Source organism: Polyodon spathula, chromosome 27 (assembly GCF_017654505.1).
Source record: "Polyodon spathula isolate WHYD16114869_AA chromosome 27, ASM1765450v1, whole genome shotgun sequence".
In the NCBI taxonomy this organism is placed as follows: domain Eukaryota; kingdom Metazoa; phylum Chordata; class Actinopteri; order Acipenseriformes; family Polyodontidae; genus Polyodon; species Polyodon spathula.
The window spans coordinates 8,557,600-8,584,596 of record NC_054560.1 but is presented as its reverse complement, the minus strand read 5'-3'; the positions used below and the strand labels follow the sequence as shown (position 1 = coordinate 8,584,596).

The 26,997-nt window shown below is 43.8% G+C and overlaps 4 protein-coding genes across 7 annotated transcripts; 2 read left to right on the top strand and 2 right to left on the bottom strand.

Annotated features, from left to right (window-relative positions):
- Positions 1-306: 306 nt before the first annotated feature.
- LOC121301268 (junctional sarcoplasmic reticulum protein 1-like) lies at positions 307-5,737 on the top strand. 2 transcript variants are annotated; one of them, XM_041230467.1, is made up of 8 exons: positions 307-426; positions 826-907; positions 2,344-2,468; positions 3,066-3,115; positions 3,425-3,524; positions 4,012-4,167; positions 4,643-4,734; positions 5,276-5,737. In XM_041230467.1, the coding sequence occupies exons 3-8, from the start codon at positions 2,351-2,353 to the stop codon at positions 5,729-5,731; spliced, it is 972 nt and encodes a 323-aa protein (XP_041086401.1). In that variant the 5' UTR covers positions 307-426; positions 826-907; positions 2,344-2,350; the 3' UTR covers positions 5,732-5,737. The 2 variants fall into 2 exon arrangements, with proteins under 2 accessions (XP_041086401.1, XP_041086400.1); XM_041230466.1 differs by lacking the exon at positions 826-907.
- A 440-nt stretch (positions 5,738-6,177) lies between these two features.
- On the bottom strand, positions 6,178-11,713 carry LOC121301204 (muellerian-inhibiting factor-like). Its single transcript, XM_041230348.1, has 7 exons — positions 11,708-11,713; positions 10,942-11,494; positions 9,794-9,978; positions 9,161-9,281; positions 8,310-8,403; positions 7,589-8,025; positions 6,178-7,195 (listed from the first exon to the last, which is right to left on the bottom strand). Exons 1-7 carry the CDS (start codon positions 11,711-11,713, stop codon positions 6,735-6,737), a joined length of 1,857 nt encoding a protein of 618 aa, XP_041086282.1. The 3' UTR covers positions 6,178-6,734.
- Positions 11,714-12,024: 311 nt separating this feature from the next.
- On the bottom strand, positions 12,025-16,816 carry LOC121301590 (splicing factor 3A subunit 2-like). Its single transcript, XM_041231106.1, has 9 exons — positions 16,723-16,816; positions 15,311-15,524; positions 14,878-14,924; positions 14,599-14,708; positions 14,166-14,215; positions 13,786-13,926; positions 12,925-12,993; positions 12,508-12,629; positions 12,025-12,437 (listed from the first exon to the last, which is right to left on the bottom strand). The coding sequence occupies exons 2-9, from the start codon at positions 15,506-15,508 to the stop codon at positions 12,152-12,154; spliced, it is 1,023 nt and encodes a 340-aa protein (XP_041087040.1). The 5' UTR covers positions 15,509-15,524; positions 16,723-16,816; the 3' UTR covers positions 12,025-12,151.
- Positions 16,817-17,240: 424 nt separating this feature from the next.
- LOC121301589 (pleckstrin homology domain-containing family J member 1-like) lies at positions 17,241-21,740 on the top strand. Of its 3 annotated transcripts, XR_005947634.1 has the most exons (7): positions 17,300-17,700; positions 19,101-19,168; positions 19,692-19,758; positions 19,912-20,002; positions 20,465-20,528; positions 20,746-20,905; positions 21,239-21,740. XR_005947634.1 is itself a non-coding variant. In XM_041231103.1 (6 exons), exons 1-6 carry the CDS (start codon positions 17,607-17,609, stop codon positions 21,302-21,304), a joined length of 450 nt encoding a protein of 149 aa, XP_041087037.1. In that variant the 5' UTR covers positions 17,310-17,606; the 3' UTR covers positions 21,305-21,740. The 3 variants fall into 3 exon arrangements, 2 of the variants coding, with proteins under 2 accessions (XP_041087039.1, XP_041087037.1); XM_041231103.1 differs by lacking the exon at positions 20,746-20,905 and having other exon boundaries at positions 17,310-17,700; XM_041231105.1 differs by lacking the exons at positions 20,465-20,528; positions 20,746-20,905; positions 21,239-21,740 and adding an exon at positions 20,145-20,232 and having other exon boundaries at positions 17,241-17,700.
- Positions 21,741-26,997: the final 5,257 nt, after the last annotated feature.

Genomic DNA, 26,997 nt, shown 5'->3' with positions numbered 1-26,997 from the left:
CTCACAATGAATTCAATGCAATCCTACGTAATGTATCGCACAGGGGCTGGTAACATCTCAGGTGTTAGACCTTTGTTTGTTTCTCCAATCATTATAAGTGCTTAAAAAAAAAAAAAAAAAACTTCTTAACACTACTTTAAAATTGTGTTTAAATGTGATTTATTAATATATTTGATTCAACTCTTTTGTTTCTGATTGATGCAGGCAGACAGGCAGGCAGGTCGGCCAAAACAAGAGTCTGTATGATGGCTGTGCCCTTGCAGGATTGGTCAATATTTTGCCCCTGCTGCTGGGAGCACCTGTCGCTGCTTGTCACGCAGACAGCGAGGCTGTGGTGGCCGGTTGTTTCACACAAAGCCTCCGTCTCAGGTAGAGATCACCAGCACTGTCACCAAGGTTCGGCACAGGCAGCGGCCTTCTGCAAAGGTAGGTGCTCCAATGGAATGTAACATCATAGTTAGAGCTTCTGTTTGTGTGTGTGTGTGTGTGTGTGTGTGTGTGTGTGACAACTGCTAAACCCTATTTTTTTTTTAAGTTACTACTTTGCTCCCCCATCTTCCTTTCCTGTCCTGAGCAAGGCTATTTTTGGCAGCGGTTTCATATTAGTCCAGGCTATTCAAACCCTACACTGTATCAGGTTTGACTTCTCAGATCGGCCCAGACAGAAAAAAAAAAGGTATTCCTCAGCTTTCCTTAGCTTTAATGTAGCGGTTCGGCACTGGAAAATGCAAGTTTCTGCCTCTTTAGGGCATGGCAACCTGCCAGCTCCTCCACAGCCTTGGAAGTTGCTAGACTTTTTTTTTTTTTTTTGATTCTGTTTCCCAGGCTAACAAAACAAACTGAGACCACAACAAAACCATACTCTGATCTGGGAACACAAACTGGATAAGTACAAATATGATCTTTGGTAAGATAAGAACAATCTACACAATAGTAGATACGTTTAAATATATTGTCCTGCATGCTCCCCACCCAAATAAATATAATTCGCATTTTAGTTAGCAGTTATTCAAGATGTCAAGAAAGCATTTCTTGTAGCATAAGAACACAAATGCTTACAACCATCCTGATTGTGTCGTGTTTTGCATGGCTTGCAGCTGCTATCTGTGCACTGCATGTGTTTAAAATTAGGGGAAAGATTGCTGGAATGTCACCGCTCCTGCTGTTTATTTTGAGAACAATGTAAAACTGACCTACAGATAACCAGGGAATTAACACTGGAACTTGAATCTGTTTGTATACCTGTTCTGCAAAGCACTGGGTACACCTTTATTAATCTACTCTAAACACTACACATTGATGCAGACAGTATCTGAAACATTCCTCTACTTGACATTTCATACAGATTGATCTGTTTATGGCACTCCAGTCCTGTCTACTTTGTGAGTATTTAAATACCATTACCAGAATTCCAACACAACTCAGTCATTCCACACTGGCAACACTAAATTCCTCATAGCCCAACCAACTTGCCCTATAACTAAAAAAAAACATATTGCTTACGCACACGCAAATGTCAACAGAAGTTGACGCACGATGAAAGTGCCATGACTCTTACAGCACTTGATATTTATTTCACAGGCAACGAAAGAGCTGAATCTCTCTCAAAACGTTTTACTCCAAAGCACTCAGATTTCATTCTGAGGTCTGTAACTGTAAGAAGCACTGCATTCATTTTTTTTTTTTTTTTTTTTTTTAATTGCTATTGGTTTTAGGACTTAAAATTGGATTTAAAAAAAAAAACTAGCTGATAACAATCTTCACAAATCTTTGAACATTTCATCTCGTGTGTTAATTCATACATAATTACGTTTGACAGTTTAACCATATCCCAATCGCTGTTATAACGCAGTGTTGAAAGAAATGTTCTAGGGAGCAGCAGGGCAGCGAGTTCAGTTGGACGCAAAGTATTAACATTATGTAGCAAAGGGAGATCACTGGAGCTATCAGTTCAAACTATATTAACTACTCCACTTACAACACTGTTGGTTGTTCATGCCTTGTCACACGACACAGCCACAGGTGACACAGTGGCAGAAACTAAAACAAAGAGGTCAACCCCCACCCCTGTCAGTCTCACATGCGACAGATCAGAGAGAGCTGCACACAGCAGTCTTGCTCTGAATCTCTGTGTAAAGCATGTGAAAAACTACAAACGCAGGATGGAATTCAGTATGTTAACGTAACATTATTCAGCAGGTTTCATTGGACTTTATGAAATGTGTTAATTCTATAGAGGGATGCAAAACCTTTGGCCAAAGCTGCACACTGAGCTCAAACATCACAGCTTGCAACAGCAGATACAGTAGTGAGTTCTCTTCCTGTTATTGTCTCTCTATCTAGCACTGAGATGGATGAAAGTACCTTTGAGACATTTGAGGGAGATATAGGTCCTGAGGAGGGTTTGGAGGAGCTGCCAGCGCCGGGGGAGAGCCTCCCCAAGACAACAAAACAGCTCCGCAATCAAGGTACCGTACAAGGCAGAGTGACCATCTGCAGATACCCTACCCTCCTGCTGCTCAGGGTTCAAGAGATCTCAACTGCTGGCTGATTTCAGCCAGTGGCACTGGAACCATTTTTAAAGTGGGGGTGCTGAAAGCCACTGAACAAAACTGTAACCCCTGTATATGATGGCAGCCATGCAAAGTCAAGGGGATGCCACTGCACCCCCAGCACCCCTAGTTCCAGGGCCCTTGATTTCAGTGTGTCTGTGTACATTTCATTTTAGTTTTGATTAAATATTTCTGTCTAGATTACAAATTTATATTACAAATTTAGATTACAATTTTAGATTTAGTTCTCTGTGTGCCCCGGTCCTTTTCCCTTCTTTGTAATTCAGTATCCTCCGCTGTATGAATTATCTACGAGCTGGCAAGCTGTTGTGTGGTGTTCTGGTCCATTACCCCCTTGGTAAGGCCGGCTCTCCTGGGTATTGCTGCTTTATTATTTGTGAAAGTTTATTCAGTCGATCTAAACAGCGGCAGCTTCCACACTTTGTTTAATGACTGGAATTAGAGCACTTTAAAGAACTGTTACTTCTTACACCCCTTCCCTCCTCCTCCTAGATACTCGGATTGCAAAGACAAGCAGAGGCCAGTCTAGTGGGGTATCACGGGTAAGTAAACTTTGTTTTGTTGTTCTATGTTATTATTTCACTGTTAAATACTGCTTTGCTCAGTTGAGTTTTCAAGGAATTAGACTTTCATACCCATGATGAAGCTGCCCATCTTTGTAGGCCCTCTTTAAATGATCATGCAATCCTTCCCCCCCCCCCATATATTGACTCATGTAAGTGAGGAGATCGCTGGACAAGGGGGCCATCAGCAAATGAAAACCTGCGTTAGCGAATAAACAGCTTTCAGTCAGAGTCAGGGGTCAACTGGATATTTCTTTTTGTATGACTGTGATCTGATCTGACCTCCAGGAAGTGGAAGGTTTTCAGACAGTAGAGCAAGAGTTGGTCCAAGCTCAAGAGACGGCGCTGTCCACGAACCCACCTCCTGCTAAACAGAAAGCAAAGCAAGGTACAGTAAGACTAGGGCAGGAGTGGCCAGCCCTGGTCCTGGAGAGCCACAATCCTGCAGGTTTTCTGTGTATCTTTGAATCATCAATGGCTAAAACTGGAAAACATATTAGTGTTGACCAGTTAAGAAAATAATTGAGAACTCGGGTGGAACGAAAACCAGAAGACCCTGCGGCTCTCCAGGACCAGGATTGGCCTCCCCTAGACTTGGGCATCTATAGCATTCAGCTGTATCAGCGGTGGCCAAAGTTGTCTCTTCCAGTCCACGTCCTTGTTCCAACCCTGTTCTAAATTGAGTAACTGAACCAACAATGCCCCAGCTCCCAACACCTAAAAAAAAAAACCAATCAGTAACAAACTGAACTACTAAAAAAAACTCAACAGAATGCCATGTCCAAAAAAGTAAGCATTTAGTCCAGATTTAAAGACGTCCACTGAAGCAGAGTTTCTGATCCCCCTGGCTCAACACACTCCCGGTCTTCCTGCAGCTATCCCAGAGAAGCCAACGAGGAAGGCAGAGCCCAGAGCAGAGTGGCCGGTCTGTGCTGAAGAGCCGTCTCCCTGGAACGGGATCACACTGAACCACTGCCTCGTCGTGGCGACCGTCATCGTGCTGGTCAGCATGGGCTTCCAGATGCTGCAGGGTGAGTCGCAAGGGGGCGGGAGAGGCACCAAGCTAAGAACAAACTGAAAAGCACCCACCCACCTAAATCCAAATAGAACTTTCAAATGGAATTTGCCTTACAAGAATCCGGCAACTACTATTCGCAATATAAATCTCAAACGCCTGTTACTCTGCTTTTGTTTTCAATGATTTAATGAATGCATTTATAAAGGTCAAGTTCATCTTTAACCTGAGAAATAAGTGGAAGACAAGGGGAAAACAGGTGAGGACAGTAGCTGTGTTTAGCTGTGTTTAGCAATTCTTAGTGTTTGCTCCGCACATCTTTTACAGTAGCCAGGAGCCCTGCTTCCAGTGTTCGGTGGACCTGGTCAGTTAATAAGTGTGGGGTCCTAGCCTCGAGGTTCTACTGTAGCTAGGGGTTCAAATGGACACACTTTTCACTCTGTGGTGACCCCAAGCAGAGAGTGTGTGACACAGCGCCCCCTGTCTTTTAGAGGCTGTCATTACCGATGACGAAGTCAGCGATCCGGAGTCTGATGTTCTCTCCTGGTCTGATAGCAACGCAGTGGAAGACAAGACAGAGCAGGTAACCGCACAGCTTCCTAACACTGCTTTAATGATCCAAATAGTGACGGATATCCTGCCATCTTAAAATGTATACACCTCATTTTTTGCAGACCTCCTTTCTTGTTGCTAGGTGGGTCAAGACATCAACAAATGACATCCCTTTTTTATTTGTTTTGGGGTTTTTTTACAGTGGTGATGAAAGTTTCCAGACTTTATGTGTGTGTCAGTTTGGTCTAGATTCAATATTTCAATTCCCCTTTAAAATGTTGCAGAGATACTGTGCTCAACAGCATCTCCAGTAAGCTGTTCAGTATGATTCCAATCTGATGATGGGAAACCTGACTAATCCATCTTCTCTGCACTTCATGCAAAATCCTTTCATGGGTTCCATGCACAAAGAGTTGTGCTTGGATAATGCAAAGTATGCACAGATCCCATAAGGAATCTGTGCAAGGCGTACATGAAATACTTCCTTATCCCTGTACCATACATACGTAATTCTTGCTTTAAAATTGCATGTTGCACATGGCACATCTCTGTTTCTCCGTCCCTCCTCTCAGCCAGAGTCCTCGTTCTTCGGCAGCCTGATGTGGTGGTCCTGGGTCCCGGAGGAAGAGGACTCGGAGGAGGCTGAGGCTGGAGGAAGGAGATCGGAGTCGAGGCATGCCACAGCACGAGGGCGCAGAGATCAGGAGCAGGAGGGAGGGGGGAGAGGAAGAGCAGAGAAGAACAGGGTGAGGCGCAGAGCAGGGGGGATCAGGGAGCTCCTGAAGAACAAAGAGGAGAAGAAGGGGGGCCGGAAACACGAGGAGAAACCCCCAAAACAGAGGGAACACAAGCAGACGGAGCACAAGCACAGAGAGGACAGGACGAGCCCAAAAAGACGGGAGGACAGCGATGACGACAAGAAGAGCAGCTCCAAGGGCAACAGGATGAGTCTCCTCGCAGACAAGGGCGTGCTCAAGAAGGGGGAGCGCGGCAAATACCAGCTGAAGGGCGGCAAGAGGAACGATTAACAAAAAGAAAAAAGAGTTTGTGAGGGGGGTGGGAAAGGATTATTTTTTTTAATGGCAGCGGGGTGTGCATTAGTTAATAGTTTTGAAACTTAAATATTGAAATCTTAATGTAGGAATAATCACCTGTTTCTAATACTGCGCAGACAGTCTACTTAAAACCAATGTAGTTTAAAAAAATGATGAAAAGCATTGAAGGGAGAGGCAGGATGCAATGGTAGCATTCCAAGGGTTAACCCATCAAAACTGTGAACAGTACCTATGATTCAGAGAGGAGAGGAGCAGACGGGAATCGTCCGCACATCACTCCACGGGAGAGCAATAAAGGGATCGATGGGAATGCCAAAAAAAAAGAGACTGTAAAATGAGCTCCTCTTTATCAATATATACGAGGATGCACATCAAGTGAGCGTCAGGCGGGTTGATTGGGAAGAGGCTGCTCATGTAAATGAGTGTGAAATCCACTGACTAGGAATACAAAATGATACTTAGTTCATGTGAACCGTTCCTGTGTCTGTATTTGTGAAGCTGCTGTTGAACGAATAAAAACGAGATTCGTGAGCACAGTTCTTTTTTTTACTCAAAGTATGAATTTATTTTTCTGCTGCGCGCTGCGGCATAAAACGCTCATTAATACAGGACACAAATGCTAAGCCTAGTAAAAACTTGTGGCAAGGCAAAGACACAACACTCCTGTTTTCTTAGAAGAACTTCAGTGTTTTCATCTGGTTACATACAATGGTCAAACAAATATAAATATTAAACACAGATGTAAAAAATATTACCGTGTGTGTGTATGACTGGGTATGTGTGTGCTTGGATTACATTATGTGTGTATAGCTTTGTATGTGGATGTGTGTACGACCTTTTGTGTGAATGAAATATATCTATCATCCAGACTATTGACAATCTAGTTCTAGATCTTTTTTTTTTAAATATATAGGCTACCGGGTGCATGATTAGCACATTCATTTGTGAGTGTGAGAGAGCAGATGTTAACAAATCACTACCGGCAGCCACATTTCACAGCGATCGTATTGCGCTTGTCTGAGATTTTTAACCCATAACCTGTGATCTCTGCCACATGTGTTTCTCTGTACTCCACCGGGACACAGCAGGGCGCCCTCTCCAGGCCTGGGTCTCTCTCGTGCTGGAGCAGCAGCTGCACTGCATGGTTGTTGTACTGATACCTGTCGCTGTCAGCGAGCGGAAAACGGCAGTGGCCCTGGCAGTTACCGATGGACAGGTCTTGGGGCTGCAGGATGTGTTTGTACCTGTGCAGGCTGACGGAGAGCTCATGCAGCCTGCAGTCCGTGTGGTGCCCGTGGCTGCGGTCCTGGCGGGTCGGCTTCTGTCTCTGCCCTCGCTGACCCCAGGTGGACTGTACCGTCTGCAGGGCTTTGAGTAAGAGCAGGGAGTGGTACTGCCTCTGCCGTGGGTTTGCAGGCGTCTCTTCTGGGGGCACACCTAGAATAACAGCGGGGGCCCAGGAAATACAATGTGAATGCAAAACAAACAATACCCACTTTGAGCTCTTAGAATATAAGAAAGGGTTAGGGTTAGGGTTAGGGTTAGGTCCAGAATTCCATTCATTTGTAGTTGTGTGTCATATGTAAAGGAGGCACGATCAGACTTGTATTGTTAGCAAGGGCCAGCACCATCTAGTGCACAGCTAGTGTATTGCCAGCAAAACAAAATGGAAACTTGATCAAAAATATCAGAGCGTCAAAAAAGAAGTGCCGAACTTGAGTGAAATACGCACCATTAAGAATTGTTGGAAACAGAATAAAAAGGCTAGTGGGGACTCTTTTAAAAATGCACCAAACAATAAGAACAATGACAATGGCACAGCATCCGTACCTGGTCCTTGTGTCAGGTGGAAGCATCCTCGCAGTAACCTCTGCAGCTGGGCCAGGCCCCCGCGGCTCTGCAGCTCCGTGTGCCTCTGGATTTGGGCGACGGTGTCGCTGAGCCGGGTGTTCAGCAGGTCCAGAAGGTCTTCCTCCAGCACCAGCTCCACTCCATGGCCCCGCAGATCTTCCAGGCGGCGCGGGAAGCGGAACAGCGTGGGGGCGTCGGATTCGAGCAGCTGCCGGAGCAGAGCCCCGTCCTCGGAAGAGGCATTGAGGTACCCATGCTGGACGGACTGCAGGCTGTCGAGGTCCACATGCAGCTGCAGGGGGGCGCCCTCATTTTCATCGCGCAGCATGGCACTCAGGAAGCCCTTCAGCTCAGTGAGGAACTCGTAAGTCGAGTCCCGGTGATGCGGGGGGGCATTTCTCAGAGAGTCGTGCTGGCTGGGACACACAGGCAAATTTTTAAGAAAAAATACACAGCAGAAGAGTCCAATATGATTGAGATTAACAGCAGTTTGATGGCAACCAAAGTGATAATGATAAGCGCTCTTATGTGGTACTGTGTATTGATCCAAAGTGGCAGATCACTACATGGTGCTGACTCTTAGTCTTAGAAACAATAGATAGCTTCTATGATGCCCACCAACTGTTGAGTGGTATTTACATGTACTGGGTGGGTACACAGGTACTAAATGATCTTCAAGGAACGTCGCATTAGCACCCACCTGTCCGTCTGTCCGTCCACCAGGACCAGCAGTGTTGGGCTCAACCTTGTGTTGCACTCCTTATCCTCCCCAATCAGGAACTGCTGCAGAGAGCCTGGGGAAGGAATTCTGAGTTGCACACTGAACAACAAGGTACACATTGTATGGGTCTTCTGTGGGTAACCCTGGCTTGTAAACTGAATAGTCACTCAGTAGCCTATTGCATTAACATATTCGGGGTGAGGGACACTCCTGGCACAAGTCCATTATTATCTGCCAGCTATATGACTCCATGTACACTAGGACAGTTTGGGACAGGTCAGGTTTCTCAACTCGCAGTGCATTCTGGTAAGTGTAATAAAACAACCAGAATGCACTGCAATGCGAGCTGAAAAGCCTGAACTGTCCCAAACTGTCCTTGTGTACAAGGAGTCATATGGTAACCCTAACTATATAGAGCTCCTATAATCCTTTGGGGTCGTTTACAGGGGTAACAGTAATATACAGTCGGCATACAGTGCAGAAACTTTTAAAGGGAGACAGCAGTATATTATTATTTTTTTTTTATTTAGCAGAGACTTTACCCAAGTATATATAATAAATGTATATATACTACAGTTCAAATCTCTGCCCACTGTATATGAGAGGGGAGTCTGGGGCATGGGGCAGGGGGGAGAGTAACAGTTACACACTGACCTCAGGAGAGAGAGAGAACAGGGAGGGGGATGTGGCTCACCTGTGTCAGCGCTGTGGATCCCCAGGTGGATTCTGAGAGAGAGAACAGGGAGGGGGTTTGGGGTTCACCTGTGTCAGCGCTGTGGATCCCCAGGTGGATTCTGAGAGAGAGAACAGGGAGGGGGTTTGGGGTTCACCTGTGTCAACGCTGTGGATCCCCAGGTGGACTCTGTAAACGGGATGCCCATGAGTGGAGTTTTCCAGCAGCCACTCTGCATCCAGGACGAGGTATCTCGTGTCCGTAGAGAAACAGGCCGTCTTGGAATCAGACACAGAGAGTGAAGCAGTAACACGGCAGACAGCAGTAAATACCAGGTAATTTCAGAGTTATTATCAGCTGTTGTTAGTCTGAGACAGTGCTCTGTTAGCAGCACATGACCTGACCTCTCCTGGAACACTACCCTCAGTTCAGGGGTGTGCAAACCCGGTCCTGAGGGCCATTAAACTCCTGTTTTAACAGGTAAAACTGAACTACTTTAGGGTCTGGATGGAGATTTTATTGATTACATTAAACAATTTATAACAGGGTTGGAACAAAGACCAGGACTGGAATCCTGAAACAGTTAATTATCTAATTGTACCCATTAAATCTGGAGTGGAATGGCCCTCCAGGACTGTGATTGGACCTCCTTGGTACAGCTGGAGTAGCAGGGCTCGGATTCATGAACACAGATATTCTGTTCAGTTACTGTGGATACTATTGTATAAGGCAAGATGTTTCTGCTAGCTGGCAGCTCTGGCCCGCAGTGCCTAAAAGTTGTCTCACATACCTGGTTGTGTCGGCTGGGGGACTCCATTGTAAAGAAGATGCTCAGCCCCTCCCCCTCTCTCTCTGCCTCGTCCAGGGTGGACCCATTAGGATAGAAGACCAGGGCGGAGGTCAGCTGATCCTGTAGTGGGCGCCTGTGAGCAGGCACTCTGAACTCCAGGTGCAGCCCCTGATCCTCCCAGCGCTCTGTCACAAAAAAATTTAAAAATAAATAAATCAAACATCTGATATAAAAGACCATGGTCCTGAGTAAAAACTCCCTAATGCTGAAGACAGGTGTAAATGCAAGACCAAGAGGATTATTGATCTACATTACTATAAACCAGCATGGTAACCTGGCAAAGTTCCAGCTTTCCTCTTCTTCAGACTCGTTTGAATTCGCAGCAGCCAGTTTGACTGTTTTACAGAGAGAGTTAAAATTGATCAGTCTGGTTTCCATTAACCTTTTGTATTCATTAACTGGATTTGCTGATACCTGTAATGTCTAAATCTGCACTGAACAGTTTGGATTGCATGGTTTTATCTGGCTTATTTCTCAGCTGGTTTGTTACTTGGTTCAATAAGGTACTGGACTTGATTGGAGTAACACTGATAAAAGACTACAATTAAAGCACTGCAATTAGATCCAATAGATTTTCAATTTCAGACCTTTTCTAAAATAGTCTCATACCTCTATTTGCACGATTATACCGAAGAGGCCACCGGTGTTTTTAAGTGTTTTACAAAACATTTTACCAAACCCCGGCATCCCTTTCAGTGAACCCCTTGTCACAATGTTGCTAGCTACTATGCATTCTATACTGTATTGGTGCCTATGGTTTTGTCCACATGTCCTACTCCATGACTCTGTCAACTTTCTATAGATTCAAGATTACCTTCATTTAATTAAATGATATTATTTTACTTTTAATTTAAACTGGTTTTGAAATTAATTTAGAGTGGATGCCAAAAACAATTAATTTGGACATTCAAAATGCATGCCCGTTTTAAATGAAATGTGCTGGAATGAAAGGAAATGCTTTTATTACACATCAAAGCAAATATTAATATCTGAATCAAAATAAACTTCTTGCAAAAGAAACGAATGAGGAAATAACTTGCAACTAAAAACTGCAAAAAAAGAAGCAACAAAAAGGTATTTGTCCTTGCCTTCTCTGGGCTGCAGTGTGTGCAGCTTGCTTCCCTCTCTGGGGTCCCGCAGATAAGCAGCCAGGTCCTTCAGGGAGGAAAGCAGGTGGCTGGGGGCTGCAGGACAGAGCCCGAACTGGGATGAGGTCCCTTCTCCCTTCCTCCAGGACTGGCGCAGGTCTGCTAAGAACTGCCTCTCATGCTTCCAGGAGATTCCCAAAACCTCATCCCAGGACTGATGGCAATCCTGGCTGACGACAGACTCGTTCGTAACCCTGAGGGACTGCCTGGGACCCCCCTGAGAGGAGTTCCCCCCCACTTCTAAACCAACAACCCCTGGATCCCTTTCTCCGGGATTCTTTCCAAAAAGATTCCCGAAGCCTGCTTTCCCCTCTCCTGTCGAGAGGTTTGAATCCGTTCCGGGGGCTCGGTCACTCAGCTCATTGCCTGAAACGTCAGCCCTCTCCGGCAAGCACAAGCAAGGCTGAAGCAGGATGAAGCCAAGCAATACGCCCCACATCCCCGCTCTGCTCAGATGCACATGCAACTGCACTGGCTGGGACTGTACAGCTCGCTTTTATTTTTGTTGCTTTTGTTGGGGGATAAAAAAATAGGGAGTTTGTGGGCTGCAGGGTGATGGAACAACAAGTGGCCTTGAGTGTACAGAAAATAAAACAATATATAGAACAGGAGATAGGATTCTCAGAGTGCTTGCCAAGAAGGCAGGGGCTTGGACAAGGCTGGCTGTGAATCTGTGAAGGTGGGAATGAACAGTGTATTTTTAGACGTGCATCTGTCCCAAGCCCTGATAAAGGGTTTTGCTGCTTTTATGACAGGAGTAATGAGTAAGAAAGGCATTTTCAAACAATAATAATATCTGGCTGTACAGAATGTTTCTCCCCTTGCAGCTTGGGTCCTGTCGCCGTCTGACAGGAAGGTGCACTGAGTGCCCTGTAAGTACAGTAAGTGCGTAACCACCTATCGCTGCAAGGAATACCAAGAAACCGTATGCCTGCTAGCCCTAAATTGAGATTGGGAGACAGAGGATGGTGAACACCAAGCCAATAGGACATGACAAAGTAGACACATAAAAAACAAAATTTCTGGAAAAGAAAAAAAAAAAACTTTATTCATCAGTACAGCAACGAGGCAGGCAGCAGCCTCAACAAACAATTAAAAACACCTAGATCCTTGATGTTTAAAAACACAAGGGTCAGAAGGGGGAGGGTGTTCAGTTGCTTGGAGGAGGGGGTGGCACGCCCCCCGGGCCTTCGCTTGGCAGCGGCGGCCTCATGAGGGGGGGCAGGGGGGCCGGAGGGGGCATTCCAGGGCTGGGGGGCATCTGCGGGGGCATCTGTGGAGGCATCTGTGGAGGCATCTGAGGGGGCATCTGTGGAGGCATCTGAGGGGGCATCTGTGGAGGCATCTGAGGGGGCATCTGTGGAGGCATCTGAGGGGGCATCTGTGGAGGCATCTGAGGGGGCATCTGTGGAGGCATCTGCGGGGGACGGGATTCTGTAGGTCCCCCGTCCCCGAAGGCATTCCCCCCCGTAAGGGGGTCCCCCTCCTCCCCCGTACCTCAGCTATGGAGGGGGTCGGGGGGTCAGGCTCCCCATTAGGGGAGGGGGTCTCTTCATCCCCATGGGGGGCATGGGGCCACTAGGAGGCTGCATGGCTTTCTCCATCTTGAAGTGGAACTGCAGGAAAAACTGGGGAGAGGTAAAGAGCAGAGAGAGAGAGAGAGAGAGAGAGAGAGAGTTATTACCATGAGAGCATCATGAATCGCAAGTTTAGGGAATTGCTTATTAAACAGCAAGACGATGTTATAATGAAATCAACACTTGTTTTCGGCTAATGCCTCGTTAGCAGGAATCAGTGTTTATTTGTATTTTTTTATATCACATGCAACAGAGGGTTAACATTAAACACCAGAGCACTGCAAATGCACCCTGGAGACTGGAAGTCACTGCCAATGGGGGAAAAAAAAAAAAAAAAAAAAAGTACCTGTTTGGTCTCTCTGTTCCAGTGGGTCCAGAACCTGCTCTCTCCTTTGTCTATCTCTCTGCTGGGTACCTGAAAGACAAACCCCTGAGTTCAGAAGGTCACCCATTTCACTACCCCCAGTCACTGAAACCCCTAAGTTTTCCTCTGCCTGTCCTGTGGACTACAATTTGAGTGCTAACAATTCATTGTGCTTGAGTACTCAAATACGCTTCACAGCCTGAGTAGTTCAGGTAGTAGCAGAGCTAAAGCAATAGTGGGAAGAGTCCTAAACTAGAAGGGTATTCAACCCTGTTCTTAATATTTAATTGAACCGATAAACTCTTCAGACCCTGCATCAGGTAATTCTCTCATTGTATCTGTTAAACCTGGAGTGGAATGGCCCTCCAGAACTGTGATTGGATCCCCCTGGGGTAAAGTAATAGTGCTATGCAGTCACAGTAGCCATGCTACAATAGTTGCAGCCATCTTACTGGTAGTTGAAAGCCCATCGTTATTTCACGATTCGATAATTCACAAATTTGGTTAATTCGTGGCCAGGCTGACAGTAAATTGTTATGCACTATACTTAACGTACAAGGGCCCTTCACCACTTCATGGTTTTCAGGGATGGAAATAAGACTCCACTTGCATAGCAGTTTCCCCATTCCAGGTTTAAAGACTGGCAAGTCACCTCATAGAGGTAGCAAGCTCGGGTGTGTCTTACTAAACACAGAAAAACCAGGAATGGATCAAACTGCTATGCAATGGGAGTCTTACTGCCATCCCTGGTTTGAAATCTGTCACTTTTTGTTGTGCAAGACAAAGATGCTTCACAGTAGTATCACTGTGAATAGTCCTGGTTCTACAGAATAGTGACCGTACCTTGAACGCAATGGTCTCGTAGGGCTCCGCGGCGAGCAGCAGGTACTGCCAACGCCGGTCCGGGGGCTCAATGCGCTGCTCGTAAGCCGACATGAATCGGTGCCGAGGGGCAATGCTCTCCGAGATCTCCGGGTAGTCAATCTGTACAGAGAGGGGGAGCCAGGGAGACAAGAGTTAGGAAGGAGGCACACGAGCCAAGCCACAACGGATGGAAAGAGAGACTCCTGCTGCAGCTTGACCCATGCCAGGTTTTGCTATGACCAGTCAGAGTGTACAGGTCACAAGCGCAGGTGACTTATTAAACTCATAGTGAAACCAGCAACGGATCAAACTGCTGCGCAATGGGAGTCTTCTTTCCAACCCTGAATTGCCTCGCTTACCTGGAAAAGCAGACTCTGCTGTCCTGTTTCTGGGTCCCTCTGTTTTGTTACTGTGAAGAAAAATAAAAAAACGAAATCAGAAATAAAACAGAATGAACAAAACAGTCGCACTGGTGTCAAGACTGTGGATTATTTCAATTGTTTATGCTTCCGAAAACAACTCTTATTGAACGGTCATTAAAATGGATTGTTTATACATTTAAAGAAAAGTTTTCAGTCGAATCTTGCCTCACGTGTTAATTTCACAGATCCAGCTAATGCCGAGCGCAAATTGTACAACACACAAATGATCCCTTTTCAGCATTTCACTATTTGAATGTATTTTTGATGTGCACGTATTGAGGAAGCACTGTATGGAAAGGCACAGTCCTAGAAGCATCTCAGTTCAGAGGAGTCTCTCCTGCTCTGGCTCCCTGCAGCCCTCCCTCCTTGCCTTTGTATCCAGGGCGGCCGATCTTCACAAACTTCTTCACTTCCACCTTCACCTTCTCCGGCGCAGGCTGCTGAGGGGCTTCCTTGGCTTCTTTAGCTGCTCTCCGTGCTCTGAAAGACAGGGAACAGAGACAGGAGGATACTTCAGTTGTGCCTCAGATAGCTTTCTACTGATCTGCACACACAGTAGCAATTACAATTGAAAATCCTCTAGAACTAGAACCATTACAAGTGAAGAAATAAAAAATTATATATATTATATATAGTAGGTTCTACTTACAGATTTGTTTGATGTTTCTTTCCTTGTGTGTGAGCTAAATAGCTTCCCTAAAAAATAAATAAATAAATAAAGATTACAAACCTATATCCTGCCACAGTTTTTGCACACAGCATGTAACAGTTTGCAAATTAATCATGATTTTGTTTCCCACAGACAGGTAAGGGATGGCGAGATGGACTCCCATTGCATAGCAGTTTGAGCCCATCCAGGGTTTATTGTGAGCCTAAGCATTGGTTTGCAACAACACCCTAAATCACTGTACAAGAACCCATCATGATAGCACATGCATTACAATACATGCGATGGCCTTGATGATGAACTGATAGACAATGAAATGCCACACCCCTTCCTGAGCTCATGGTTAAGTACAGCAGTAAAACCCGCAATGGATCAACCAACCGCTCTGTAGCGGGAGCGGCAGGTCCAGCAGTACCTCGTTGTTGTGCAGGGTCAGGCACAGCTTGCACTCATAGGAGCCCAGGTGGTTCTTCATGAAGTAGGGGTCCTTGTTGATGTCGATGGTCTCGAGGGCGAGCTGCCGCAGACGCTCTCGCCGGTCGCGGTTACTCTCCGAGGAGGAGGCCACGCCCCCGCTCCCCGTCTTCCCTCCCGGCCTGTGCTGGAAATCCATCGTCGCAGGCTGCACTCTGCAGGAGCGAATGCAGGGTCAGCCACAGAGAATTGTACTCGCCTACGGCGCTCTCCACCCCTGCTGCCAGAGCCCGCTCCTTCTCCACCCTTGCCCCACCCATGGATATTAGCCCTTCACCAACTTCCAGCCTCCTCAAGACACACCTGTCCAAGCAGCATCTGTAAACCTCACAACCCTCCACTATACTGGACTACATGGCACCCAATTGTGTCAGCACTTGCATCAACTTTTACTTGCACTGAACTGTGCCACACTTTGCTGTATTCCACTGCTGCTCTCAATTAGAAGAACTAAATTTTCTGTATTCTGTACTTGATTTTACTCTTAAAAGGTAATAGTATTAACACGTGTTTTGTAATTGTTCTTATTTGAAATCGCTCTCATCCATTTATCGTACTTACTATGCACTCTTAATAAAATGATCTTAAAAGCAAATATCTTTGCTACAAGTCACTGCTCTTGGTCGAAATCTCTCTCAAACGTAATTATTTACTTTTTTCTCTTATTTGCATGTGCTCTTACTACTCACTGTTATTGTATTTTATAACTGCTCTTATCTGTAATGTGATACTTTGCAATGTGATGTTTTGTAACAACTGTAAGTCGCCCTGGATAAGGGCGTCTGCTATGAAGTAACCCTGGAGGAGCATTGCCCTCCACGGCTGTGCCTGACCCCTGCTGTACAGCTGGGTTCAAACGTTAAGGAGTCTCCATTAGTTTTAGAGTAGAAATACAAACGCGTACGAGTTCTTGAAGCTGAATTCGCAATGCCTGGTCATGAAACGTAAACAACCTGTAGTGTACATTTAAACACCCAGGCTTGGTAAAGCCGGTTTTGTAGCCTGTTTATTTAAAATCTGGAATACGTGCTAAAAGAAGTACCGCCACGATTTCACCAAGTTAACAAGTAAAACACCGCATCTACTGAACCTGGGCAACATGAGGCGCATTGCTGTATATAAAACAACCAAAATAAACGGCCGTAACGAGCATGTATTCACGAGCAGACTATCGTCGCTGATTAAATGAAACCCAATCGATAAATTAAGCGGTTTTTACTCCAGTTTGTCCAGATATATGGTACAGTCTAATCTCGCATACAACGCCGTTATAACTAATGTATTTACTTACTTATTTACTTATTAATTTATTAATTCATTCATTTTACACAAGAACACAAATTTGAATCTTACCTTCACGTTTACCACACGCACAACTTCCACCGGCTGCGCTTGCGCAGTGACTTAATAAAATACTTTATTAACAACCGCCTCCCCAACCAAGGCGTCAACAAACTTTATTGGCACATTTGATGTTCCAATACATTTTGACCGTGGTTTAAAAAAAAAGAAAAATAATGTAGCGGGATACTATTCATAGGACTAATACACGGCTAAATATACACAGTATAATATGGGGGGGGGGGGTTGTACACCGTTACCTTGACGATAATACATTCAAGTAAACGGGCTTGCAATAAAAAGTAAGCGCCATAAAATGACGGTTCAGAGTGTGGTGAACTACATCTCCCAGAGTGCACTGCGGAAACAACCTTGTCGACGCCCCCACGCAAAAATCTTGGGCATGCTGGGATTAGTAGTTTTTCTCAGACAGAATGACAAGCCAATATATCGCGTATCACAAACTATATGTCATTTGTATATCTAATTCTAAAGCTCGTATTTAGCAAGACACGCGTAATGCGAACGCGTACACCGAGCCAGAGATTCATATCGCGATGTGACAATTACAAAAAACAATGTTTACCCAACCAATTAAAACATTTCCGGGTTTGAATAACAACTTTATTGTCCTGCTGTGGCTAGGGGGCAAGCTGGGCAATAACTTAAACAAGGAAGATCCTCCCTTGAAAAGCAATGTGTTATCGTTAGTGGTTCGTGGAGATGGGATAATTTACACGGGACCCGACCCGCAGATCCCTGTAGATTGCATTCGCACCCTGCCTGCCTGTATCTCTGTACCCTCCTGCTGGCTTCTCATGAGACTGCGGCGGATCTGACCAAGAATTAAAAAAAGGGATGTGAAAGCGCACTCGGGGGTTGAGATCAGCGCCGGGATGAGGTTTAACGAAAAAGAGCTGCTTTGTATCTCAAAGCAGCCGTCGGAAAAGGCGGCCGAGCTGGGAATGAGAGGGCCGAAGAAGGGAGACGGTGAGCAATGCGTCTGTATTAAATATTGCGAGGACTGCAATGAAAGCACAGGTCGTGTGCTGTCTGAAGCACAGCCTCCAATCTATTGGCTGCCCCCGGCTCTAACATGAAGTCGTGACTCCTAGACAGCGACACCACGGTTCGATTCGATTTGTTTAAGTTAAATACATTGTTTACATATGGTCGTTTTCTCAATGTAGGACTGGTTTCTAACAGTTTCCCTAAATATAAACGAAAGCAGTGTTTACTAGAAGCAGAAAATAGGCTGGCAGCCGCCTTTCTCGTCTGGTTTCATTATCGCAAGAAAATCTATAGAAAGCGGAAATTTCCAGTTAAATGACTAATTTTTTTTGTGCAGATACTGGAATGGAAACATTATGTGCCTTTGTTTTTTTTATTGCAACTATAACGCTCATAAATAAATTCCCTTTTCCCTTTTTCCCACCCTCCCTTATCTCACGGGTACACCGTTGTGACGAAATGAAAACCGCACAATCTTATCTTGTTATGGGGTGTGTGTTACATGATAATGAGGTTAGCTTGTCGTATAGTAAGGTACACGACGATACAGCCGGGCTTGTGTTTGATCTCCACGTACTGTATAAATCAATCTCTTTCATTATGCAACACTGAAAAGAGAAGTCTCTGCTTATATAAGATAGTAAATACCACGGCATTTCGGTTCTCACCGCTGTCAGCTGCTTTACTGGTTTGCGGAGAACGCTTGCTTGTTTAAATGCATTTGAGGATCTGGGACGTAGAGTAGCCTTACCGCAAACCAGTGCTTTTTTCACAGTAGTGGTAGTACATTTTTTTTGCCAGCACCCCAAATCATTATGAGGTCGAACTTTTCATTCGCCAAATGGTATACCTTCGCTGAAGTAGAACACTGTAAAACAAGCATGGAAATAAGACTCCTATTGCATAGCAGATTCACCCATTCCAGGTTTTACTATGAGCTTGATTAGCCCCAGTGTGTAGGTATAGGTTACATGTAAGTCTTATTAAATTAATAGGAAAACCAGGATTGGATCAAAGTGCTATGCAATAGGAGTCTTATTTCTTTATCTACTGTGAAACGCTGTAGAGTACAGGGATGGAAATAAGACTCCCGTTGCATAGCAGTTTGATCCACTCCTGGTTTTACTATGTTTAATGACTCGCCTGAGCTTTTTTTTCCCATGCACTCTGACTAATGAAGCTTGTATTAAAACCTGGAATGGGTGAAACGGCTATGCAATAGGAGTCATAATTCTATCCCTGGAGCCAATTAATGTTGGTTCTCAGGTATAAGCGACCCCCTACTCTCACGCTGTGCATTGAATGGCTGCTGAACTCGCCCGCTGAAACAAGGGAGCTGTACCAGGTCTGTAATTTGCCTGCCTGTCTTTCTCCCACAGTGGTCAAGAGACGCCTGGTCAAGCTAGTGATCAACTTCCTGTTCTACTTCCGGATGGATGAGGAGGAGGTAGGGTCTAGGAGGCTGTGGCCACAATATTAGGGATCAGGCAGGGAGCCCCTCTTTTTAAAATGTCTTTGTATTGAGCATGAAGATGTCATTTATAAACTACTGCAGGCAGTGGCTGGAACAAGTTTGTTCCACAGTGGCAAGCAGGTATTTTCATTACAATAAAAACTACCTTTTTGGGGTCTAAACAAACTGGACTGTGTGGTCTGGTTTCTGGTAAGGTCAGGGGCACTTAAGGCTGTCAGAAATGGACAGCAGGCTTTATTAGATGTAACACTGATGAAGCACTGCAGCTTCTGTATACAGAACTCCCTCTCTACTCAGCTATCTGACCACACGTGAACAAGACCTGAAATACTGAACACAATGAATTAGTGGAGCCCTAAGGCAGGACAATATAGGGCTTTCTGTCAATGCAGCCTAACCGGGAATGAACCCAAATCCAACAGTATCGAGGGAGCGCTGCAGCCCACATTGCCCTCACCCCCCCTTTGTGGGGCTGTTGTTTTTGCCATCCCCTCAGCCAGCTGGTGCCCTGCTGCTGGAGCAGTGCAAGGTGGAGCAGGAGGAACCCACAGCCTTCTCAGTGGGTGAGTGTGATTGGAGAGAGAGAGAGAGAGGGGGCTGCAGAGGAAGGGTGGGTTATAAAATATAATGTCATGATTGTCTGCAGAAGGCGTGTGAAACGCCCCCTTTGTGGAAGTTGGTTCCTAGCGTGTGGTTTGCCTTCCCTCTCCGCACAGCCTTCCTAGACGAGTCGGAGAAGAAGTACCTGTTTGAGTGTGAGAGCAGCGAGCAGTGCCAGGAATGGGTCGAGTCGCTCACCAGAGCCAGGTAACCCCTCTGTCTATCTGTCACCAGAGCCAAGTAACCCGTCCATCTGTCTGTCTGTCATCAGAGGCAGGAAACCCGCATGTCTGTCTGTCTGTCACCAGAGCCAGGTAACTCGTCTGTCTGTCTGTCTGTCTGTCACCAGAGCCAGGCAACCCTTCTGTCTGTCTGTCTGTCACCAGAGCCAGGTAATCCATCTGTCTGCTTGACTGTCTGTCACCAGAGCCAGGTAACCCGTCCGTCTGTCTGTCTGTCACCAGAGCCAGGTAACACACCTGTCTGTCTGTATGTGTGTCACCAGAGCCAGGTAACCCGTCCGTCTGTCTGTCTGTCACCAGAGCCAGGTAACACACCTGTCTGTCTGTATGTGTGTCACCGAGCCAGGTAACCCATCCGTCTGTCACAAGAGCCAGTTAAACCATCTGCCTGTCTGTCAGCAGGATCAACATCTTTTTTTCCTTACAGCTATGAGTTCATGAGAAGAAGTCTTATATTTTATCGCAGTGAGATTCACAAGCTAACAGGAAAGGTGAGTTATTATTTTTATTATTATTAGTGTTAGTAGTATTATAATTGACAAAGTTCAGAATGGCATACCATATCTTATCAATCTCAAAAATGCAAAGCTTGGCACAGCTAGTGGATGAATTGGTACATTTATTTAAAAATAAATAAATATGTATAATAATAAAGTTTTTATCCTGGCTTTAAAAATGCTGCCTCTCTCGTACTCCGGGTGTGTGCAGGTGCTGTGCTGAGCTCCATAGTCGAGGGCCATGGCAACTAGAGGCTCGGAACGTTATCCTGGGGCTACCTTCTAGCCAGCCTCGGCCGAACTCAGAGATCAGGGACACAAGGGGATGCAGCTGAGCTAGGAAAAGGCCATGGCTATGTTAACATTTACAAGTAAGGAGTGTAAAACCAATGCATGTGTTACTGTAGGGTAGTGCAGCGCAATATAGGAAAGATACACACCAGGGATGGAACCAGGACTCCCATTGCATGGCATCCATTCCTGGTTTGAGTTCATGAATTTAATCAGACACATCAGAGCTTGTTGTCACCTGGGGCTACTCAAGCATGTGTTAAGACCTCGAGTGGGTAAAAGTGCTGTGCAATAGGAGTGTTATTTCTATCCCTGCACACGGTGCTGGCGACAAAGGAGTTTCTGGTTCAAATCCGGTTTAAGGGGATAAGAGGCGCAGACCGAACACACCGTCTCTCTCTAATCCCACACAGGACCCCCTGGAGCAGTACGGTATATCAGAGGAGGCTCGCTTCCAGGACAGCTCTCAGAGACCCTGAACCCCAAACCACTTTCAGAGCGGGGGGGGGGGGGGGGGGGCTGGCAATTGGAACTGATTTGAGTTGTTTTTCATACTGAGAATTCTGTAGTTTCTGAATGTACTTTTTTTAACTCAATTGTTGTGACTTTTGTACCAGTTTCATGAGAAGAATGGGGTAATGCATGGGGAAAAAGAAAAAAAGTAGTTTAGTCTTCTCTCCTCTCCACAGATTTACTAGAACTCTAACTAAAAACACATGAATTAAAACTTCATCTCCTTTATGGTAGTAGCTGTGTGAATTTAAATAGTTTTGTTTTTATGGCTTTTACATTTTTTTTTGTATGTCTCAGATTTGCTTTAATTAATGTGAGTAAAACCTTAAAACTTCAAGCCCTACTTGTGTGTGTTCGGATTTACTTTTTCCAAGATACTTGTTTTATTTCTTTTTAGCACTATGCACCTCTATTAATATGAAACATAACACATTATTTTAAAATAAAATACAGTGCAGGGTGGGATACTGTCGTATTCATTTCCACTGTTCATTGCGCTGCTAGGAACTAACCAAACTAATTTGTGGACACATTACATCCGATAAAACATGAAACGGTACTTCAGTGTGGATGCTTTGAGCTGAATTAAAACTGTTTCGAGTTTGGTTATGCAGTGTGGACAGGGCCTAAGACTCTTTTAATAGTCTTGCTGTTGGGGATGACTGGTAATGGAGGCATTAAGGGATTGTTTGAGTGCAGCAGTCAGATGCAGTACTGTCGATAGAATAAGGGAAGAACCCTGAGGGTACAGGGTAGCGATCACAACATTATTTGTGTAAATTGTGTTGTTTTTCTATTGAAGCCTTTCTTTTAAAGATTACTGTAATTTAGCTACTATAATGTCTGACTACTATAAATGTTTTTCTTTTGTTATCTGAAATATATATTTTTTAAAATAAAACTTAAAGCAAGCAACTTTACAGTCTCCAATTTTATTGAGTCTTATTGGAATTCTGGATAAATGTGCAGGAGTCAATTTTAGCGATCACTGTGCAGCGCATGCATATATATATATATATATATATATATATATATAGATAGATAGATATAGATATATATATATCAAGGTCAGTCACCTTCTTTCAGATCATTAAACCATTTACTGGGAGGGGTAGAAGAATACATCACAATTACAAAACTGAGAATGAAGAAAATAAAGAGTCACACAAGGTCTTTAGGAAACACACAACATTTTAATAATAAAAAAAAGCAGAAAAATTCCAAATCATTTTTTGTTGTTGTAAACTCTTGGTCTAGAGAAGAGCACCGATAACAATAAGATCTTCCAGAAAATAGCATTAGAAAACACAAAGTGACCCCCCCCCCACCCCCACCCAGCTCAGGATAAGAAGTTTATTATAATAGAAACCCAGAGTTTACACTCCAGTGACAGCAGAAGGGTCGGGGTTTGTGATAAGGTTTCAGCAGTGTGGTTTTTGTTGGGTTTATTTCTGGGATTTGTTATGAAGGCAGTTCACAGCCTTTTATGAAAACCCCCTGGCCTGATTTTGTATTCTGATTGTTTCTCACATTGCGAGTTTCCCCAATCATGGAGCCGCAGTGACATTTTCTTTGCATGGAAAGCACTTTACTGGCGCGAGAAACACACACGGAGCACCTCGGATCAGTCCAGAAATGTCTGTCCTGCGTTTGCAAGACAGAGCATGTTCTTTAAAAAATAAATAAATATATAAAATAAAGAATGCTAGTCTTTGAAATGGCTTGCAGATTGTTTCCTGAGTAACGCCATACCAGATTCCCCTTGGTTATTTTTCAGGGGTCTGGAGTTTTCTTTGCAGATTATAAATGACACATCACTGTTGTTTAGAAACGTCACTGGGAACTTACAAAAGTCGCTGCCCCGGTATGCTGCACGCAAGGCCCCTGGTGGAAATTGCACTAGTGTTAAAAATGTAATCAAAGCATCACAGTTCACAGGAAGCTTTGCTACTTGTGTACGCGTCAATCGAAAAGCCATCTTGATTTGTGCATAATAAGCAAACAGACCTGCAAGCAACACTGTGGTGAAAACTTCACTTTGCACCGGTTTGGTCTTGTGAAAAATGAACAGCTGAGAAAGACTGCAGTTTGTAAAGATCCCTGGTACACGAGAGGGAGTTTAAAATTCCCTTTCAATGAAAGACAATGACAAGCCCAGCAAGCTGTTTTGATTGACAAGTATATAGCACCCTTTTATTTTTGTTTAAAAATCACGACTACAAACAACTAAACAGCAGTCACTGGGTAACTTAAATCAACCACATATTGTAATTAAGAACTGCAATCCCCTTTGATACCAGCTATCGACTACAAAAAGCCACCGAACCAACCACTTTGTGGTCAAAACAGAAAGGTATTACAAGTGATCAAATAAAAAGAAGGCTTCACTGTTCTTTAAACAAATGCAATAAATAAAGTGGGGAAAAAACAACAAAAATTACAAGGTATAACAGTCACTTCAATGCCGCCACTCACTAACATTATCAGAAAAAATGCCAACGCCACCCAATGAAGCCAATTCCATCCAACTTACAATAAAAAATAAAAATAAATTCCTCCGAGTTTCTACTGAGCAATTCAATACGAGAAATGCATCCCAAGCATATCTAGCAACACGAAAATTTTTCATTACGGGAATAAAGCTATCCAATCCTACTTGCCACCAAACCAACCACATACTGTGACACTGGCACTAAACACAGACAGCACTCCAATCCTCCCAAAACCATGGCTAAACCAACCCCCAGGTTACCGGGCACTGCAGCGCACAGTGTGAGCTCACCGGCTGCTACAGGAACAAGGCTAAGGGCTTTCTTCTCTTTAACTTAAGACACACCACAGGTAAGCAATCTATGTTCTGTCTGCATCATCTTTAAGACCTCCTAGGCTAAATGGGTAACCATGCTCCCTCTCACATCAAGCCTATCCCTTCAGGCTGAACTCTTGCATCTAGTCTATTATAGTAGCTGGCCATCACATAAGATATTTTTGAAATATATACTGATGTATAAAAAAAGACAAAAAACAAGGCTCACACTTCTTTCTAAATCAGAAATGAAGGCAGCTAGCCATGCACACTGCAAAGCGATTACTGATGGTGGCTATACTTGATGGAAAGCCAACCACCCTTACTGCTAGGCTATTCCAGAAGATTACTATACAGAGGACTAGCCTTTTTCTTTTGAATGTGGATTCAACCTAACCTTGTTCCTCGAAAATGGGACGATTCCCAGTCTTGACAACACTACCCTGTGTCTGAAATCAATTTCAGACACAAAGGAAAGACCCCAGCACCATCCCCACTGGATAGCCAACTAGCATTCACGATGCTGACACGACGCATTGATCAAAGTGTCACGTATAGAAAGCATACACAGCTTACATTGGGATAATACTCGAGTATAGGCTATGAAAGAGAAATGCCGTTTTGGTTTCAGACGAGCACAAATCCAAGACCTGGCTAAGATGTTAAGACATCCATACTGCTATACAACAGCGTTGTGTATTGTGTATCATTGAAATTGTCAAAGTTAAAACCAGTCACCCTCCCACTGGTGCGGTTATACCATAAGTCTTGAATCAGGGGAGGTGTGAGGATTATAAGCAAAGTCATGAAAGCCATGCCTACATGGGGTTTTCTATCTCTTTCTACCCGACTTCTCAAAACAAAACAATTCATCACCAAAATAGATACTGTATAGAAAATATATGCACATTTTTAAATAATTCAATGTTCTGTTTATAGTATTTCTGCTATAGAAAAGGGCGACTATCGCACACAAACCTTAAACACGACGACTTCAAGCACCTCTGTTTACTTACTAAATGCATTGAACAGTATGGTTACTGAAGCGAGGAAAGAGGTGCTTTTTCAGAATGTGCAAGTAACAATCGTAGAAGGAACAGTGAGGGGCTTTGTATTTACAGCTGGCAACAGACGACCTGGTCTTTTATATTTGTTATTCATGTACGACTAGCAATCGACCGGGTGTGTAAATTGGCCTCCACAATTTCTAGTAGCAAATCTAGTATTTATAAAAGAGACTCACAACTATAAAGGAATTCATTATACTGGGTTTCCATTATTAAGCTAGTAATGCAATATATGTTTATATTGGCTATTTAAATACTACCAGTAAAAGGACATGTTGTTTATACTGGGGTTTACAACTCCCAGAATAGGATCGGGTATTGATGCTAGGTATTTCAACTAGGAAATACATATTATACTGAGATTAAGAACTGGACCAGTAAGGAAACTGGTGTGGCTCTTTGAGAGTACCACTTTGAGCAATGGTATTTGCAGTGTTTTTGTAAATGCCTACAAAAGGGAAAAAAAAAAAAAAAAAAAAAAAAAAAAAAAAACAGCAATTCAGAAAAGCAAAACTACAATATTTATTTAATAGGATCTCAAAGCAATTACGATGCTGTACTCGCAAACTTCATTTTCTTAGCAATTATCACTGCAGTTTAAAAGTTATAATCTTCTTAAAAAAATAAATACAAAAATGAAATAAAAACGCATTAAAATACAAACCTTAAACAATTACATGCTATATATAAAAAAAATAATAATAACACCCTTACAAAACGGTATATGCAGAAAGGCTAGGAACCTTTTGTCTTCTGAAGTTTTTAAATCTCCGAATCTCAAGTATAAAACATTACATACAGGAGAAAGTGTATCTCTGCTGCTGCACACATGCTGCTCACTCACAATACTGAGGTTTGAATAGCCCCAAAACGGGAGCGCATGGACTGGATCAGTCAATACTAACATTACAATAGGAAAATTGATTTCACGTTTATTCATTCATAGCTGCATTTTCATTTTTTTTTTTTTTTTTTTTAAGTTCAAAGAGCACCTTGTAGTAAGATAATATTATTCACCTGGATGTCATCTGTAAAGATCATCACATTCATCTTAATAATAATAATTATAACAACAACAACAGAACTACTGTTACAATAAAACACAAGAGACTTCAGTGCTGGTGACAAAAACACAGGTGCCGATATCAGAACCCAAACGTTGACTTGCTTTGGCTGACAATCCAGGAGCCTCTTTGTATGCACAGCTTAAGAAAAACATCACAGTCCTCCCTTCCACTATGATCCTTTCCACATTTTAAACAGCTGTCACACAAAGTTTTTGGCCAGATTCATTTCTCAAGGTCACGTGCAGAACAGTTAGCCTGATATGCAAACCTTACTTCTAATTTTATACAGGGTGATTAGACAGTAAGCTTACTGCCTAATCAACCTGTGCATACAGCTATGGCCAAAGCTTTTATATCTCCCTATAGAATTAACTCATTTTGCTTCATAAAGCAGAATGAAACCTGCTGATAATATTGCGCAGACATATTGAACTACATAGCACTTTGTAGTTTTCCATACTTAACAAAAAAGTGACAAATTGAAAAATTTCGAAATCTAACATGAAATATCATTCAACTATTATGGCTTCTGGTAGACTTCTGCAATATAATTTTGTAGTTTTTTTGATTGCATGAAGTTAAATAAAATATCTAAAATTACGCCTGTATAGCTGAACATTTTTTAAAATTATGTCTCGATCCTAAACTTCTAGGTGATGCAAAACATTTGGCCAGAGCTGTAAAGTCCAACTTGGGAGAACTATACAGCAGTCACCTGA